The sequence below is a fragment of the Pundamilia nyererei genome, unplaced genomic scaffold (genome assembly GCF_000239375.1).
Source record: "Pundamilia nyererei isolate P.nyererei 1_Seehausen unplaced genomic scaffold, PunNye1.0 scaffold00056, whole genome shotgun sequence".
In the NCBI taxonomy this organism is placed as follows: Eukaryota; Metazoa; Chordata; class Actinopteri; order Cichliformes; family Cichlidae; genus Pundamilia; species Pundamilia nyererei.
Window position 1 is genome coordinate 2884736 of NW_005187457.1, and position 20203 is coordinate 2904938.

A 20203-nucleotide genomic window follows, 5' to 3' on the forward strand; every position below is an offset into this window, starting at 1 on the left:
ACACACACACACACACACACACACACACACACACACACACACACACACACACAGTAGTGCTGACCTGACACCACAGTGCTCTGGCCAAGGTAGTTCATGCCCAAGCTGTCAGGTTTGTAATAAATCCAGTTATTAAATCAACAGACCAACAAGGTGCTTTTGGGAAATCCGGCCCAGTTAAGCCTGGTATGGTTTGGCAGTATCAAAAGGTCCTGGCTACTGCACAGTTGAACACGGAAACGGGGATTAATGTTTAATACCGGTGTGTGGCTCTGGTACATAACTGCTCATCAATCACAGCTCCTAAACTGCATTAAAGTGCACTGGGTTCTCTTAAGGAGGATTTACCGCCTCAAGTACTGGTAATGATTAAGGGATTTCATTTTTGATAAAGCGCTGTCAAATTAGGTCATCTTCACACACCACACTGCAGTTTAGACTTTTCAAGACATTAAATATTGCAGAGTTCGTCCTTTGTTGCTCCCACATGAGGATAGCTTGTTTATTGTCAGAAGGATTCACAGCGACCGAGTGGGTGTTGTGTGTGTGACCACGCTAGCCTAAACTAGATGTGTGTATATCCTGCTGTGTGGTACATGTGCGTAAGGACAACGTCTTCATTTTCCTTCATGACCTGTGTGCAAAAACGCTGAACAGCCTTGACATTAAACTAGACCATGTATTCAGGTTACCTTGGCACTCTGGAGGAGCTTCTTGTTGTCCCTATTGAGTTCAAAGGTCTCCTGGAAGTCAAGGTTGGTGGAGGCCAGTGAGATAGTGAGGTTTACCCCTCCGACATAAGACAGGATGGCATACTCCGACAAAGCATGCAGAGCCACACATGTGTCCTGGCACAGGGGGTTTTCAAGAAGCACCAAGTTAACAATTTATACTTTAGTAGTAACTGTCCATAACACTGAAAGACAGTTTGCTGTCATTTATTACTTATAGTTAATTTAATCTACAACAAAATACAGAAAAGAAAAACAGAGGTACCTGTGTGGAGGAGAAGCCACCCAAGGCATTCCTTTGCTGGGAGAGCCATTTGACGACGGGTAGGGCAGATGCCACATCCCCCAGCAGCGTGTAGGTCAAAAGACCATACGCAGTCATCTCCACTTCTGCTGATACCACTACAAATAAAAACTGATTTTGAAGGGCAGTATATTTTCTCAGTGTGTTTTTATTGACAGAGGCTAATTCAAAGCTAGTGTATAGTACTGTGCTGTCACCTCCTTTGCATTATCTTACACAGGCAGGAGCTATTCTGCAGATGTACAATATACCTGACTGAGCGAGGCCATCACTGAAGCCCATGAAAGTGTCTTCATCTGTCATTGTGCTCCCAGTTAAACTCCAGTGGGTTAGTCCATCTATAAAGACAAACCAGGTGAAACAGACAGGCAGGGGCAACGACTCACCGCTCCTTCCATCAATCTCCTTTGATAAAAACTAAAAGAAAACATCCACACCAGAATGGGGACGGTGCCAGCCCAAAGACAAAGTGAAACAAGCAAAGTTCAACACATTAGCTCACTGTGGGCTCACTAACTATGCTAGATATTTCATGGATCGTTATCCTGATTATCCTTTTGCTACCCCACCCTATGCCTTTACTGTACCTGGGGAATAAAATTATTGCTATCAAGGAAGAGCCCCACTCCCCCTGACGCCTGCAACGTTGTTAAATCTGCCAAACTTGCAGAACGTTTCAGGCAAGAGGAAGACAAGGAAATGGCCAAAGGAAATCAACAATAAGATAAGAAAGACAAGGGGAAAGGGAGGGGTGGAGCGAACTGCTGCTGAATACTGCAGCAGCTGGTTTTAAAGTAGCTGCTCTCCTATAGTTTGGGCCTGACTGCTTGTTCAAATTGTGAGCAGGAAGCTGTAAATATAAACCAGTAATACTTTTGTTTTGCTACAAAGATTTGACCAAAGAAGATCTAAATCTCTACATTTTAACGTGCAATATTGTCGTGGTTACAAAAAATACTTGATTCAATTTTCCTGGTTAAGTTCTGATTTAAAATACTACTACTACTAACAGTATTGCTCATAGTGGTACCTTGGGTGATAGCCATGTGGTTGAGGCGGCGCAAGGCCAGCGGGGCATAAGGACTGCGTAGCAGCGCCAAGGCATATGCAGACAGAGCGGTAGTGTAAGGATCATCAGCAGTGTATGTGTTCCCTTCCAGAAAGTCCTTGGCTTTAGCCACTGCCACTTTCTCTTCCTGGACCAGACAAGAAAGACCACAGGGCAAACACAGATGAACGTGTGATCAAAAGTTTACAAAATGTGGCAGAGAGACATTTTTCTAGAATCTAGAATTTGTATGCCTTGATACAAGCACATTTCATATCTAATAGCTGATGTCCGCTGTTCATGGGTGAAGCAGAAATTTACATTTCACATTTAATGCGCTGTTAACATTGCGACAAAATCTCTATAGTTCACATTGCAAATAACAGAGTGGGTTATAGTGATTTGGTCTGTTTGTGCAATTCTATATCCCAGGATCATCAGATATAGCTTTTACTTATTGAAACTACTGCTACACTTTTAATCCCGTGTCCCCAATGCAAACACACACACACAAAATCATCACCAACCTAATGTTTTTTAGAGGCTGCTCTGTCCAAAAACACGACAGTAGTTATTGAATAAACACTCATTTTAGCCATTAAAAAGTTGAGAGTGACTTTCATCTCATGCAGACGTGACCTTCCCTCTCATCCATGCGATGATAGGCCTCCAGAGCCACTCACTGTAATTGCAGCAGTCATCTTTTAATTAAGTGAAATTGAAGGGGGGTGAGGGGGGTGTACTGCTTTGAAGTGAAGGATACCTTTTTGGTTTTTATCAGTTGTAAAAGCACAGATTCTCTGAAGAAACCTTCTGGGAGAGATAGAAGAGGAAGGGGGGAAAGACAGATGGGTGGAGAGGAGCCAGGCGGAGGAAATGCTAAATAAAGAGTCAACTATCTGGACGATTGGTGAGCAAAGACAAAAACAATCTGAGGTTTGGAGGCTTTCATGTTTAAGGAATTTCCAGCACACGCTGAGGACAATCATAGAAGACTCTTTTCCTAACTTTTCCATTTCTTTTAGTGAACACTAATGTTTATTTATCGAGGGCGGCTACTAGTAGGAGAATAAAGAAAAAGCAAGGTGGGAAAAAAAGAGAGCAAAGCGGAGGGACAAAGGGAAAAAACAGATGGCAGAAAGAGAGCAATGCAACAGAGGTGTCTTTCATGGGAATCAAATGTCTCTGCACATCAGCCTGAAACTTTTGAAGTAGTCCTAAACGTGATAAGACGGTACATTAGCAGCACTGGGGCATAACAAATTTGAGTAGGCGGACTGCCAACACATCCATCTTCACAACTATGAGGAATGCAGCGATACGTCCACACACGACCCAGGCTGCGAGGAAGGACTTTAGGAGTATAGAGCAGGTATGTTTTATTAAGTAAAGCACCTCACTTTGAGACTGGATGAAACCATGAATCAAATTTTACACCACTGCGTTGATTTTACGTGACGTATTAGTCAAAATGAGAAACTTTAGCATGTTTTAGTGGGTTTGTTTAGGCCTGCCTAATTCAACACTATTTCGTTTGCCCCTGAGGAGCAACTGTGAAGCGAGAGGAATAAATAGTCTGCAGTGTCATTCAGTGCTGCTGGCCTGCTTACCTCTGTGGTCATCCCTGTCTCCAACAGAGCTGCTACCACATAAGCTGTAAGTGAAATCTTCCCATGGATTCCTCCCTGTGGTCAAAACCAGACATGTTTTCACTTAATAACATCTCGGCTCTCATTTCTCTGCAGTATAAATATAGTTAAACTTTAAATGTATTCATCGGTCCAGAAATCCTTTAGCTAAGAAGTCTGACACCAGGTTCATGCTGTAAATTTATGTGATTATTGCCCTCTCAATCAATGCCATTATCCATCTTGTCTATCCAATCTACTTCTTACACCCGTTCCTGCTTTGCAAGCACAGAAAATTAAACATCTGTCACCTCACATCTATGCAGACACAGCCCTACCTGCAGGTCTTTGTTGAGGATGCGTCCCATAGCGGGGAAGGAGCCGTCATCTCCCTGATGCTTGATGAGCCAAGACTTGGCTGCATGAAGCTCATCGGGGTCGATGTAGATGAAGCCTTGAGACTCGGCAAAGGACTTCAGCACAAATGCTGTCAACCTTAGAGGAAGGACAGATGGAGGTGAGAGAAAAAAAGACGAGTAAGGGAAAGGAAAAGATATCAAAGATCTCTGACAACATATGGAATCACTATTTCAGTGGACTGAGACGTTTTTCCACACTCTTTCTATCTGTCAACAAATGGGAAGAGGGGCTGATAGAGACGTCCATAAATGTTAGGATGTTGTTTTCCAAGAGGACTGGTATGTATAGATGGAGCTGATGAAATGGAAAAAAGCAAGGAAGTAAGGAGGGGAGCAGATGGGTGCGGCAGGGTTTGATCAGTGCTACAGGATGCGGCAGCTGTGCTCTTGGGAATGTGAAATTGCACACGGGCCAATCAAGTATGTTTCTGGTTGTGATTCGAAGATTCCCCGAAAGCATTCCGAAACTTACACAAACATGAATATCAGGAACGAAGGTTGGGAATCCAGTTGGCCTGGGAGTGCAACTGAGAGTTTATGAGCTGTGGCTTTAGTGGGCCACAGTGGAGAAGAACCAGGGGAGAAATGGAGAAAGGCTAAGGTCAGCCCCGGGGGACACGGCTGAGCTAATAAACATACACGCATCCATAAACAACAGACCTCCCGGTACTGGTAGAAAGCAGCAGTCTCTGGCCAACAACTGCTCAGTGACAGCAAGACATTCCATTACAGCACCCCCTTACCAAAAGAGACTCACAGGATGAGGTAAGCTGTTTACAACAAAGAGAAAGAAACACAAGAGAGAAATAACGGAATAAACAAACAGGTCACACTCTAGTTTCTCAACGCAGCTTGTAAGTGAGATCACACTCCAAGAAAAGAGTACCAGAGGGGATGAACTGGAAAAAAAGATCTTTGCACTCATAAACCAAAAACATTAAATCTTCCGTGGTTGGAACCTGGATTATTCCTCCCCAGAGACAAAACTAGGGCTGAAGCCACAAGTCCGCTGGAATTTTTATAATGTTAAGCGATATTGTGTCACTGACTTTAAATGTTAGGCTTCAGGGAAAGGTACTGGAAAATGTAAATATGATTTAGCTTGGAGAAGGAAGGAAGCAGTAGACAAGCTCACTTCCACCACTCACCCCACGACTAAGGTCACCATCTCACGACTCTCGCCTTCACTTATTGTTTCTCCTGTTTTCTGACTCCACACATCCAAATCCTCTCTATGAGCTACACTTATTCAGCCCCGTCAGAGCTAAAGGACTTTTCTGAGACAATACATGGGTGTGCTCCATGATAAAGCTGAGGTTGATAAGCGTTAAGGAGAATTTTACGAGGTGGATTCAGAGAAAGTGCTTATCGTTACTGTAACGAGCCTGGATTCACCCATATATATCATATAGTTAACACAGTAAATGGCTTTACTTTAAAACATATTTTACAACACATCTGCAAATAGAAGGCAAGCGACAACACAAACACTGACATACAGGTTTGGCACAGGAATGGAAACAGATATTAAGTTAATACAGCAGTGTGTATCAGTTCTTTTAATCTCAGGTATTCAGCCTGTAACCCTGCTAATGCTGTCAGATCAATCTTTGGGTCGAGACACAAATGACATGCCGGTCTCAACACGTAGAGCCAAAAACTAAACCCTATTATTAAGGATAATTATATAAGGAAAAAGCAACAAGTTTTTAAAGCACATTTTGATTTACTACAACTTTGCTTTATTCTTTTAGCTAAAATTAAAGAATACGAGACAATTTGAAGGCTTATTGCAGTTTGCAAGACAGCCTTCACTCTGAAGTTTTATTTACTGTCTGCCTGGAATATTAAAAATATTGTGCAGGGGGAATGTAAAAATCTTGTAATTGTATCCGAATAGTGAATTCATACCTCTAGTTTAAAATGAAGTTCAAGGCTTCAATTACTTTTAGGGGTAAAAGGTCACATTAGGGATTAAGTGAGGGGAAACTGATGTTGTCAGTGAACGGGCTTCACATCTTAAATTGAAGACAATCCAGAAGTACTTTAAAGTACAACATCACCAGGTGCTGGCTTAAAAAAAACAAAACAAAACAGGAATCTCTGCCTTCAATAGACCCCAAATGAAAATGAGTCAACCTCTCTCATTAAATAGTAAGTCTGTAAATTGGTTCCACAAGTCCGTGTGATGTCATTCGCTAAACCCACTTCATACGATTCGGTGTGCTGGTGATCATCTTGAAATTAATTCCAATATGAAGCAAATATCAGGCCTGAAAGGAGGTATTTCTAGGGGCGTGGTTGGCTTAAAAGACATGCCTGGTCTAGAGAGACTGACAAGGCAATTTTGGCATTAAGTACAATGTGTACACATTAGCTATGCACCCCAGTCAGGATCATGTGTCACTCGTCTGCTCTAGCTCCCTTCCCATATTTGGAAGATCCTGGCTCCAACCAGAAGAGATGGTGTGGACCATAAAGCGAATCTCTAGGCCAGGGATGTCGAAGTCATTTTACATTGTGGGCCGAATACAAATCACTTTGATGTGGGTCGGATCAGTGAAACTCTCCTTTCTGTCAGTGTATAGAGGTTAAAATGCATGTTTAATCTTGGAGATATCTTAATATAAGAAAAAGAAGTGCAAATTCAATTGTATGTCTCAGTTTTTCTGCATGATAAAGAAATTCTGCTTGAAGTAAATGAAAAATGTCTGTCAGCACAACTCTTTGGGGTAAGAATTGGAAAAAGGAAATGTGTAAAATTACAGAAAAAGATGTGGCTTCTCATTGCCCAGGTGTCTGTTAATTCTAAGGAATGCCCTATTTATTGTTTTAACTGTGGACACTGTAAAAAAATGAAATTTCTATAGGAGAACTTTTCGGTCCTTTAATTGTTAACTATTACTTAATTACTTCAGTGTAGTAAGAATGGCCATGGGAATGTCTTTATCATTAGAAAAAAAATTCTAAAAGTTAAGATAAAAGTTGAAAATTTAGGCCCTACTTTACATTTTCCAAAGCTGGGCTGGACTGGAGTCTTTACCGAGCCGATTCTGGTCCCCGGGCTTTATTTTTGACAGCCCTGCACTCAGCTTAAACTCAGCTCCAGTGCGAATGACTGGGTGAAGTCATCACTTGCTTCTTCTATCTCTATATTTTTGTATTTGCAAAATATTGGTCTTTTAATTCTTATCACCATAAGAATGAAAGAGGTAAAGGGTCAGAAACACATCTCATAATTTCTTTCTTTGCCAGCGTTTCTCTACTTTTGCACAACATCAAGTCAGCGAACGTTCAGCCCAGTTTGTGAACTGTTAACGGCCTTGGCATCAGAGATCATTAGCGCTACACACCTAACCATTATTGCCAGCCTGTGTCATTCTGCTCTGTATTTTCATTAAACCCTGTCAATTTCCATACTGATACATTTTCACATCCTGGGATACATTAACACTGCATTACAGCTGCTTTTAAGCAGGCAGTAAAGCAGTGCTCTGCTCATGAACCCGGAGTCTGAAGCAAAAGCTGGGCTTGTTTTGGATGCAAACATGTTGTTGATGGATTCATAAAGTGTCTGATGCAGTTTTACTGAATGTTCACCATCTGTGTCCATCTGTGTTGTGCCCACAGCCCACACTTGTTACCCTGGGTGCCAAGGAAAACTCCAAACCGCTGCTGGTTACATCCTCATATCCTCTCACAGTCATCAGGGGAAGAGTTCAAGCTTTCAGCAGCGGTTTAATGTTACCAATTACACCCAGGTAGTGAGTCATAAGGAGACATGCACCATTTCTATTTTCTAGACCATGTCAAAAAAAGGTAAAACCTTTTTGGTAAAGTGGCTCCAGACAACTTATAACACTGTCTCCAATAGTGGCATTAAGAGCTTGTTTGTGGGGCCAAAGCAGCATGGGTCCACTCAGCGCTACGGATATGAACCCTGATTAATTGCAAATAAATCTTGACAACTTTGCCTACCTCAGGGATCCAATTATGCAGTTTGTTTATGATTCTCTGTCATTTATGTAACCTGCTGTTTCACGGTGTTAGCTCTACTAAATATCACAATACCCACCTCAGTTCATAAATCAACCAGAAGTATGTACATTCTGCGTGGGCCTCAAAATACAAGCAGTGGAGCTCCCCATTGAGACAACCGAATTGAGTTTTATAAATATTAACATGGTTGTCTGCCTGCCTGCCTCCAGGCACTGTAAACATGCAGTAAACACTCGAAAAGGAAAAACTCAGAGATTTAAACATACCAACAGGAATAGATTAATATGAGCACAGCGTACGAAGGTTTTGATAAAAACTTTACTGCTTTGGCCGGCAACCTATGTCCCACTGAAAGCTGAAGAATGTGGCTACAGCCAAGCATAGCTTAGATGGTATGTGTTGTGCACATTTCAGCAACTACACCTACAGCTACTTACCACATGCTGCCAGAGGAATCCCTCTCTCCGAAAGCACTGTATGATCCATCCCGCCGCTTGTAGGTCAGCTGTCTCTGGTAGCCTGGATGAGAAGAGAGTACTGTAAGAAAGGTTGGTTCCTAAGAACACGCAGAAATTATGTACATCTTTTTCAGGTTTGCTGATAAATCTCGAGGTGGATGTATTTTTTTCGTTTTTATCCACCACTGCAGAAATGTGCACAGAATAAAAGTAATGTGCAGGAGAAGCACCACCATGTTAACTAGCCCATGTGAGCTTGGAAGATCAGGCAGACCAGAATCAACGCAGTGAAACTAAACACGGTATATTAAAAGGTAGCCAAAAAATTCAAATACATTTCAAAAATATAATATTTGTGGTATTCTTGGATCCCTGAAATTCTCTTTTGGCATTGATTTCTGATTCTTCACCCAGCTCTGTGGTGCATAGTGTGCTGCGACTAAATAAATGAAGGAAAACAGAACGTTTGCTCGGACATGCTCTCGATGTTCTTACATATGCAGTCAAGTGGTTTCACTTGCAACTATGCAATGAAGCAAACTGTGCAAAGATGTTCTGGTGCTTGCCTCCAAGAGGGTGAATCCAGCATAGTTTTCAGGTTCAGAACAAGAAAAATAGCCCACAATATAATAATTTACCAATATTCAAACATTTGTTGCTGTACCTAAGACAGTAGACACTCGGTAGCGGAATTTCCATTTTTTTTTCAGGTCAGCTCCAGTGTCAAAGGCAAACTCTTGAATTTACATATATGTGCAGGGTGACCTGTCCTTGTGTGGCACAATAATAAAGCCTATCGACATTTATTAAAGTTGAAGTTTTCCTTTTATATCTTTGTGAGGGACAAAGACTAATCTTGATAACTCTGAATAAACCTTTATGTTTCGGGTTACGATTCAAAGTTTTGAATCCCAGCCAGTCCAAGGCTCCGCTGCCAAAAAACTTTTTGTCTGATAAATGAACTCCGTTATTCAAGGTAAACTATATTCTTGTTGATTGCAGACAGCCCAATTATGGCGCATAACTTTAAGAAAACAGCAAACTGTTAGAAATCATTCCTTTCTTTGAGCATGACGCCACTTTGCGCAGCTTCATGCCAGAAAGGATTTGACTTGTTGAAATTCATGACACACTCTTGAAGAACTTAAATAACTTCCTTGTTCCTGTGTTTAAAGCGCTGGTCTCTAACTGGGTTTACATCAGTGGGTATTTGGGAGGGCACAAATGGCAGAATCTGTGGTACTGAAAGTAATCCATATGTTTAAGAATCACCATATTGGTGTTACTGAGTTAACACAGCATCTCGTTAATATATTATTTATCTTAAATACTCTGATGACAGCTCAAGCACATTTGGACATGAAAAAATAATTCTAAAGAGACCATCAGAGCTTGTCTTAGCGAGGAGGTCATATTTAACCTGCGAGGAAAAGAAAATACTGAATATCTGATCCAAGGAAGCGATTTGTTAGGATTCAGTTTCTTTACCTTGAAGTAAGTAGTCAGTTGCTTCATTTTCAACCTCAGGGCTGAGCTGCCTGGTCTTCTGCAGATACTTCAAAACAAAGACATTGGGGGCAAAGTGGATCATGTTCTGCTCACCACACCCAAAGGGTAGCCTCAAGAGCTTGTCCAGGTTATGCAAAGTTGGCCCCATAACATCACCTGATATTAGAGCAAGATACACAAACACACTTCACTTACTGACACTGCAAAATGTGCTGTATATTAGTTCCATTCGCTTGAGGATTGCATGATCTAAAATAGGTTTTTTTTCAGATGTAAATGACACAATGGTGGAAGTAATAATAGTATATGGAATATATCAGCATCCAACCAGAAAACAGTTTACCAATCATAAATGCAGCAGCTCTTTCTGATCCAGGCACCATGTTTTGTGGGACTCCAAGTGTGAAAGCCTCATTGTGGTTGTCATCAGAGTCTTCCTTCCTCCAAATCTTGAACTCCCCTACTGAGCCCCAGCCTGTAGAAAAGCCTATGTGCCGCACCTGGATGGGAAAAAAAGTATTTTTACAGAAATGATCTCTAAAGATATTTCCTGGAGTTGGAACAAAGATGTCATAAAAGTGTCAAACCTGTCCTGTGAATTGGCCTGCCCATCGCAGGATGACCGATTCATTGGTTGGATGTAAACCATGGCCCACCTGGAAGGAACGCAGGAATAATTACTTGTAATTATTATTCTGCATTTGCTTGAAATGTTTCATTATTTTTGTCCCATAATAGACGATACCAACAAAAACATTGGCACAGATTAGACCCAAGATAGCTGACAGATAATCTGTTACTGAAACTATGCTCCAAGAACTCAGTTCCCTCCTCACCCCTTTATTGTTTGACTGCATCTGCAAGCCTCGCTAACTCATAACTGGGTTCTCTTGCTACTTAAAGCAAGACACAACATCCATCCAGACGATCAGGAGATGGAAAAGGTCCCAAATCCACAGTGGGCACTGCCTGGATGGTACCCATTCAAGCTGAATAAAATAAGGGATTTCCACTAGTGTGTTACAAAGCAGGTGCCCTCCTGGTCCTGGTTAACCACCAACCAACCAACCAAAACATCAGGGAAGTTTTTAGAAAATGGATACAGGAAGTAGAAAAGAAACCCCCCCTCTCTTTTCTCACAAGCAATAGCGCCAACACACTGCATGCAAGTTTAATAAAGCTATAAGTTAACCCAATGCTATTTCAATTTGCTCTCATTGTCCCATTGTCTTAGCAGAAAACTTCTGCGTTGGGCTTAGAGTAGGATACCAACTACCAAATAATGGTACCTTCATAGACACGCTGGCTGTTTGAATCTGTGTTTTTAAGACTGTCACTGGTACATATAGAGGTACAAAGTGAAAATTCTTAGCCATGGCTTTGACTTCTCTCATAGCATATATATATATATATAAAAACCCATATGAACATGCTAACAGTGTTAAAGATTTTAATTTTTATGGGATAGGTTTGTGAACCTACTGGTACAGTTCCTTTCCAGCTGGTCCTTCTTCCAGCTGTTGGTGATGCCATTGTGATTCATGCACCTCCCACAGATAATCCCAAAAACAAACACTCACACAGACCCATGCAGAGCACACTTGCTCTCCCGTATAAGAGTTTAATTTCATAATCACATTACACCATAAGACCATGAAACTCATCCATTTCCCAACGCTATTGGTGTTGTAGAAAATAAACGTATTCCCAAAGTACTTTGGGAAGTAATACGCGGCTTTTTAATTACTGCCTTTGGTGAATGGTGCAAGTCTAATTAATGCTGTGACTGGAGCCGGGAAGTGGTGTGCCAGGCATTCACTGCCATGCAAGTCCTTGGCCATGGATCATCGACTGCCCTCAGTGTCCCCTGTTAAGTGTGAGTTCACCCAGAGGCACACCAGTAAAAACGGCGCCAGCTCTCCTAACACACAGACCCCATGGCCTGCCGCACTTCTTTTTGTGTCAGAGCATCCGAGCACAACCTCGAAGCAAATCTGCCGTACATTTGGAAGTGTTACATCTATGATTCCTTTCTCTTCTTACCTGTACCACACCTCCCTTCCAACTGATCCAAAAGCTGCGGAACTCATCCCAAGACAGGATCCCTGGCGTAGGGACGCTGACAAGAGGCTCGCCCATTTTGCCAGCGGAAATCCAGGAACGAGTGTTCTGCCTGCCCCCGAGTACGATCTCCAGCATCTCTGCGCTGTCGTGGGGACTGGCAGAGAGGGCAAAATGGGCATCGTTGTGTGTCTTTACTGCCACCAGGAACTGGTTCATCCTGCTTGGCTTTTTCACATACTGATACTCATATTTGTTGGGGGTAGAAATATGAATCCTCTCTGAGAAATGAAGTGCAAAATAAACTTGAACTTTGTAAAGTTTATTCTCATTATGCTATATCAATTAAAAATGATTTACACTGACCATTTGGACAGAAGAAAACACTGTAGGTGTATTCTCTGGGCAGGCCTTCTGGCTGTAAACAGGGTGGCAGCAAGAGAAAAGATGCAGAAAAACATTACAGAAATACACAAAACAAACAATAAAAAAGTAGTTCTTTCTTATTAAAAGATTAAAAGATTTAAAAAAAAACATTAAAGAAAAATCTCAGCTTTCTTACCTCAACCAGGACAGTCCTACGGACATAGTCCTGGCCTTGGATCATGTCATTACTTATTTTGCCTATCTGGAATCCATCTGAGCAGCAGCCTGGTTCACTAAAGGCAATGGCACGAGCTGTGTACAGAACAAAAGTCAGCTTAAGATTTTGTTTTTCTTGACACCATATGCAGCTTCAGAGACAGTGGCTTGAGCAGTTGCTCTTCTTTAGCCAGAGAAATGAGGCATAGTGAGCCTGTTCCCATCTGTACTTCTGTAAGTCTATTTGGGATACTTTTTTTTTCTAATTACCTTAATTAGTTTCTTAGTGAGATGATCAGCAGTCAAATAAATATGTTTTGCAAAATTTCCAGACATCAAAATACATTAGACAAGACAAGCATATCTGTAAAAGGATTCCCAGTTCTTTTGCTGGGGAGCCCACTGGAAATGTGGCCCTGTGCCAATTGTGTCTCTTTGTGTGTGTGTAGTGAGAAGGAAACACAAGGGGCTAGTGGACTAGGAGTGGGGCCATGGGGGGCCCATTGGCCGCCAGTGACCTGCAAACTCATCAACATGCCACTGAGTGTCACAGTGCAGCTCTGGTTACTCCCCCACTGCTGGCCTGCTTTGTTTTCACATGCGCTCCGGAGGGGACTATTTGTAACCTGGGTGGGTGACCAGATCACACACACGGCTCCTTGGCCAGCAAAGCTTTCCTCAGTCATAGGCTCGCCCTTTTGTGTGGAATCACACTGAGTGGACCAAAGTCCTGGTGAAAGCTTGCTGTTGCTTGTAAGTGCCATGCCACTAAAGAATGTAAATAAGGCCATTTCCATGAGTCAGCACAAATCAATCTTGTAACATTCACAAAAACCTTGCATCATTCTTTTTTTCTAAAGAATGGCTGATCTAGAGAATGGGAACTTTATGGCATTGTCAGGTCTGTGCTTTTATAGTACTGGTAACACAATCACCATCCATGAGCATGCACTGCTGCACAGATGCTTCTCCACAGTTGGAAGAAGTGAAAAATTGCCCTCTGACTTTGCCCTGTGGCTCACATATACGTGTCCCAACAAAATAATTATGGCTTCCTAATTAAAACATTTCTGCCACTTTATCAACGTAGTACTAGAAATAAAATAATAAGCGAGTTTTATGAATTTGACTGAGCTCTGTGGATACCTGTGATGTTAACTGATCCCAGCTCAGTGAACGACAATACAATATTTGTAGGAGCAGCCTCTCCAGGAGCAACACACTTCTTCCTGGTGAGATAAAGCTTTCCAGGATGGCCAACAAACTTGATGCCCTCTGGAACCGACACTTTTAAATGAACCTGCGAGTGGAGAGGAGAAGAAGAGACAAATCAGAGAAAAGCGATCTCCTCTGATAGCCTTTAATGACATCATATCTGTTAGGCACGCCCCTCCCTCATATAGCGTGCTTCATCAAAGCTCTGAAAGCAAGGGCGAATTTTTTAAATCACACTGTGAATTTTCCATGCTGACTGACTCATGCTTCTCAAACTCCCTGAAGGATTAAGTTCCACTCATCGTCCAATTTTCACAGGGCTCAGTAATGCAGAAGGATCTTTTAACTGTTCTTTATCCGCATGCCACAAGTCATAAATAACTGAGCAGAAAATATAGGAATCACATGTTGCTGGGGTGGACATCAAAGGATGGGCTATTCTGGTTTGCATATTCACCTAACATGACATCAGGGCAGCACACGCACAGGCCATTTAACAGGCTCATCTGCAAACATCATGATGTCATCCGTATGGCGTGCAGGATGGACCCATTTAAGGCCAGGACAGAGCTTAGAGGGCTCTTCGGAGTAAGTGCTGAAACAAACATACTAGGCTAATCTCTTCATGGTCACATTACAAACCTATACTTACTACCGAAGAAGTTATTTCACTTGAAAATATTTGTTCTGCATGTGTATATAATATCGAACCAGTTCTGATACATGCAGAAATAATAATTTAAAGAAATAGATCAACACAGTTATTTGCATCTTATATTTTAATATTTCCTACCTGGATAATCCTCTGTGATTTATGGCATGTGCCATTTTTAGTGCACAGCTATGAACAAAATGAAGGACTGGACAAATTCCAAGACGTATCCGGTCTGAACCACAAGCTCTGCATAAAGATCCGCTGGAACGAGGTGTTCTAAGGGGTCCTGAAGTGGTTTGAGAACTCATTTGTGTGTTGGCTGGTTTCATCCTGTTCCAAGATTCCCAAATCTCTATGACTATGGATTTTATCAGCTTATCGTTGACCTACTTCTGTCTAATAACTAAACGGAGCACCTACTTTATGCCTCATTTGACTGACAAACCTCCAGTTTCTTTTTTGATGATCCTTCTCTCTTTTCCTCTTAGAAACCTTTTTCTTAACCAAATCTGGGGTCTGATCATAGTGAGAGTTGTGAGCAGTCTGTCTGTCTGCCTACGTCTGTTATTTAACTATCAAATTCAGATTACTGAGATATTTGCCTAGTGTGGTCTTTTAATTTTTCGGGCGCTACATTATGGGTTGCTCTTCTTCACTTTAATACAATTTCAATGTCATTTTTACTTATACGCAACACGTTCTCGCTCCCAAAGCGTAACATTTGACGCTAGGTGACAAATCGTCGGTATATTACGCTTCCGGGCACCCAACACGTCTCTATATTACGAGATCGGAAAAATTAGGAAACAGGAGAACCGTTTGGAATGAATCTACACATGTACGTTTATTTTACTTAAATCGCTTTGGAAAACACTATCTAACGTCATTAAAGTGGTGGTTAAGGTTAGGGATGAGGTTATGGTTAGGGCTGGAATACATGGCTGGAACGCCTATTACCACGGGACCGTCGTTCTACTGGATTTCATCCACAACCCAGCACACAGCATAAGAATGCTGAAGGTCACCTTTCACGCCGGGCGCGTTCCTATGGAACACCTTGGGACGTGACAAATCGTCGGTATATTACGCCTCAGGAGTGAGAATGGTCTGTTATACAGCACCAAATCACAGTTATCTTAAGGTGCTTTATATTGTAAGTTAAAGACCCTACGATAATAGCGAGAAAAGCCAACGACTCCATGTAAGGAAGCACTTGGCGACAGTGGGAAGGAAAAACTGCCTTTAAATAGGAAGAGACGTCTCAGTGACGTCATTGTGGTTCCTAACTGTTGATGTTCTAATAGACTCTTAGTTTAGATGGAGTCATTTTAGGATTAGTGTTAAAACTAACTGTTAAGAGTTTGCATAACATGTCATACAAACCTATAATTAGTGAAAATGTATTAAAAAATATGTTCTGCGATGGTTTACAAGTCATAAATGATTAAAAAGCACAGATGTGACATGTCCTGTCTTAAAGAATATGATGTCAAGATTGGACTTGAAGGCAGTTGCTAGGAACTAATGTCAGAGACTTGTCCTTCTGCCACATTAAGAAAACATCTTACCGCAGAGCAGGTAGGCAGGTAGTTGTAGACGGTGAGGGGAACTTTGGTCTGCTCCCCTCTGATTAAGCTGTAGGGCAGCGTAAAGTCCACAAAGAAGCGCTTGAAGGTGCGAAGCTCTGCTCTCGTTCCTAAAGCCAACCCCTTCTGCTCGGACAGGGAAACAACTTCTGCCACCCATGTGGTGATTGAATCCGGCGCATCCAGGTGCAGTTCAGCTTCCCCAGTTTCAGAGCTGTTACGTGGAGATACAACAGTGGAATAAAATAATTCGAGCATATTTTCTTTTTAAGACAAGCTATTAAAATTCATCAACTACAAGGAAGAGCTTGATCAAAGGCTGGAGATTACTTTAATGTTAGCACCTGTGTCAACACCAACATCTGCACCAATATAACTACAGCAAACACTCTAAAATGGACGGTTTCAAGGGACGGTCAGGTGTTGACCCAATCTGTTTCTTTGAAAGAAATGAGCTGGAGTCATTATTGGCAGCGCTCACTGGATGTTGGTCTTGGCAAACTGCAAGAGGGCACAATAAACTTCAAAAACTGCATGTACAGCCTTCCTTTTGATCAAAGCCGTCCAAAATCCATTTTAATATACTTTTAAGGAAAAATCAGAGCTCTGCACTTCACAGGAAATTAGTAAGAGCTGAAGTCCCATCCAAGGGAATCAAGCATATGGAAATCTATGGGCAATTCATTTATATTGGCTAAACATGAATGGAAGGAGCTCTTGAGAAAGTAAGAGTCTGTTCCAAGATTGAATGAGGCATTTCACACCCAGTGGGAGAAGTGGCGGATGCTGCTGCATGATGGAAGATCGGCCGTCTGGCATACAGCACCGCCTCGCACCTTTCCTCTCACAAATTTCTTCCAAGAGTCTGTCATGTTCACGTTTTCCTTTCCAGTACTCTCCAATCTTTTTTCTTCCAGCTCTACTCTCGCCTTTCTTCTTCTACCTATATTCTGCTTTTCGCATATTTCTCGCCTCCTTTTTGCTCTCTGTAAATATTTTTCCTGTATCTTTTTCACGCTATCATTTTTTTTCCACATTTGCTCCTCTCTTTTCCATTTCTCTATTCTCTCAAGCACTAAATCACATAAAAGGATAGACAATCTGTTGCACCTGATATATCTAGCCAGAGGCAAGTAACGCAGACACACAGACACGCTCACACAAGACAAATATTATTTAAAGATTTAAATACCTGACGTTGAGGCAGTGCCACACCCAAGTCTCTGGGAAAAATGTACGCCTCCGCCTCTCTACTCTACAGCCAAAACACAAGAAGACATCAGTGAAAAAGCTTTAGCTAATAAAATAACAACATAATGGAAAAATATACTATTTAAAATTCCACAATGATAAGTCACATCATGTGTTTGAAGTTCAGCACTAAAATGAAAAGTATTTGTAGCACAGGGGAATGCAGGCCTAACATGTGAAATCAAACAAAGAGGGCGATCTTGATGTAATTATTATTCTGTTATGGGTTTGCGTTCAGATTCCTTGTTTTCGGTAAAGTACATGCCCATATTACAGTGTGTGGTCCAGTGAAGGATTACAGTTAATCTTCTTCAACAATAATAACCACTTTTCCCCTCTGACATTAAAGAGGGTGGAGTAATACATACAAGTACACAAATTTAATGGTTTAAAAGAACCTCCAAAACAGACAAGGATCATCTGTTTTTATCAGTTAATGAGCCAACATACACAAAAACAACTGAATAACCTTGACTATGACATGACACCACACCCAAGTGGCTCACAGTTTGGCTTTTAATACCAATAGAGTATGGTATTTGATAAGCTAGTTTCCTACAATTCATGTTTTTAAAATTTATAATGTCCTGTGTAAAAGTCTTGATCCACCCCTCATTCCTTTATATCTTGCCAGAAAACTGCCAAATTTCAATTTATGTGCAAAACACATTATTTAATGTGTTTTGCACAAATGCAATTATTTGTATAGTTCTAACAAATAAATCTCTTGAATGAGCTTTCCTCTGATTTCTCTAAGTATGTTTGAGGAAGAGTTCTCCAGGCTTCTTAAAGGAAATTCAAAGCTCTTCTTTGGATGTTATTTGAATAACGCTGCAGCCAATCAGATACTTTCCAGCTGCACTGCATGGCAGATCAAAATCTGATGGTAGTTTTTGACAGAGCCTCTACCGTATTTTACAGAGGGCTATAGACACTCACTGCTGCATTTCTCTCCTGACCTCCTCCATACATACTGACAACAATTTGAACAAAAAATGCCAATTTTGGATTCATCACTCCATGAGACCTGTTGCCAATGGTTTTTAGTCCAGTTCTTTGGCAAACCTCAGCCTTTTCCCCTGTTTCCCTTCCTTTACAATGGCTTCTTTGACAGCCACCCTTTAACAGAGATAAATTCTGATGAACAGCGGGCAGTAGTGAACAGCAGATGGATCAGTTGAAGGGCCAGATCAATCTCTTAGGTCCTGTGTCAGGTCTTTGTTGGATTTGTCCAATTTTCTCATTTTTTAAGGACACGCTAGTTTTTGGCTACAGCTCTTTAGGAATCACCTCAATGGTGCAAAAACGCTGACAAATAGAGATTTTTGTAGATTCAACTAAAAAAAATGAAGAAATGATTTAATTTTACAGCGGGCTGCTAGTAACAAAGTGTCTAACGATACAATTTAAAATGCTTTTTTTGCTAAGTTGCCCATTATGTGTAGACACAAGACTGGTTCATCCTTTTTTATGCTTGAATGGTTCAACAGAGTTAAGCGTCACATAAACAATCATTTCCATGAAAAATGGTCATGGTCATGAAAATGAATGCAAAAGCAGCCAGTGCTTAAAGAGAAACTTTAAAAGTCCTTCAAAAAGCCTGGAGAACTATTTCTCAAAACCACTTTAAAAAAATGAAAAGTAAAATATAAAGAAACATCGGCTGGTACAAGAAGAACTTTCACGCCATTTATGAAAACGTTGAATAATACAATTTGCACATTTTTAGGTATGAGATCATTAGAGTTTGCTGATGCCCAGTGGACAGCCTTGGACACCTATAAAGAACATCCTGTACCTGTTTGTGGGGCGGGAGGGCATAGCAGCCACCAAGGTAGAGGTGTGCGGTTGAAAGGCAGGAACAGCTTCATCTGTGTACATGCCCCCACTCTGCCGATGGTTTAAACTCACCATATCTGTCATCACAACCAGTCCCGTTTCCTGTATTAAATATAGAGAGAAGTAAACATCTGCACGCACTAGTACGATTACCTTTTAACCCAGTGACAGCACTAGCTGAGCTCTTTCACTAAGTGTATGTTCTCACTGTAAAAGCAAAGCGCGCGTCCTTAGTGATGTCCCAGTGCCATGGGAACACAGAGGACCGCCTCCGTCTTTTTGCCGTCAGCCCAGGCCACCAGAAGTGTCCGTCATCTTTAGGAATGTTGAAAGTGTCTGAAACATCAAACTCTGCCAGCTCTTTAAACACCTGCAGAGTGAAAAACATATTTATATAAAGTTACAGTAAAAGTAAAGTTATTTACAAAAATACAGCAGGTAACATCCTAAAAACTACGATCTAAGAAAGTAATTTAAACCAGCTCTCTAGATCTATACTATAAAGCGATTTTAAGTTACAGAACGCTTTAATCGACTGTTTATTAAAGTGTAATATCACCATAATCTATAAATATGACCAACCTTTTCAGGACTCAGTTGAAAGTCGGGCTTCAGCAGGTAAAGACTCTTATCTACAGTGGCCACGCAAACACAGGATCCCCTCTGAGCCCGAACGCGCAGGGTCACCGAGTCCCCCGGCATGGACTCATTGGTCGACATAGAAATAGATACCTGCAATCCAAAACATGACACATAAGTGCATTCTGCATAAACAAGGTGCATTTAACACATTTCCGCTCCACAGAATTGTGAATTTGTAAGACTGTACGGTTATAAATTTACTGAAAAGGTTCACAGAGATGTCTTCAAATTGCTCACTTGAACATAAAACTTGAACCAGAAGACTGAATGTTTCCC

General features: G+C 41.4%; 1 protein-coding gene across 2 annotated transcripts in view; it reads right to left on the reverse strand.

Annotated features, from left to right (window-relative positions):
• Positions 1-20203, reverse strand: part of cpamd8 (C3 and PZP like alpha-2-macroglobulin domain containing 8) — a 45599-nt gene that overhangs the window by 13510 nt on the left and 11886 nt on the right. For both annotated transcript variants that reach the window (XM_005734104.1, XM_005734105.1), the window contains 19 exons: positions 19868-20017; positions 19494-19655; positions 19245-19387; positions 17388-17450; positions 16178-16409; positions 13886-14039; positions 12720-12835; positions 12524-12575; positions 12140-12438; positions 10684-10752; positions 10440-10596; positions 10076-10252; positions 8567-8648; positions 4050-4206; positions 3694-3768; positions 2066-2231; positions 1287-1373; positions 997-1133; positions 693-848 (listed from right to left, as the gene is read on the reverse strand). In XM_005734104.1, coding sequence (XP_005734161.1) covers positions 693-848; positions 997-1133; positions 1287-1373; positions 2066-2231; positions 3694-3768; positions 4050-4206; positions 8567-8648; positions 10076-10252; positions 10440-10596; positions 10684-10752; positions 12140-12438; positions 12524-12575; positions 12720-12835; positions 13886-14039; positions 16178-16409; positions 17388-17450; positions 19245-19387; positions 19494-19655; positions 19868-20017 — 2634 coding nt within the window. The remainder of the gene's footprint in view (positions 1-692; positions 849-996; positions 1134-1286; positions 1374-2065; positions 2232-3693; positions 3769-4049; positions 4207-8566; positions 8649-10075; positions 10253-10439; positions 10597-10683; positions 10753-12139; positions 12439-12523; positions 12576-12719; positions 12836-13885; positions 14040-16177; positions 16410-17387; positions 17451-19244; positions 19388-19493; positions 19656-19867; positions 20018-20203) is intronic.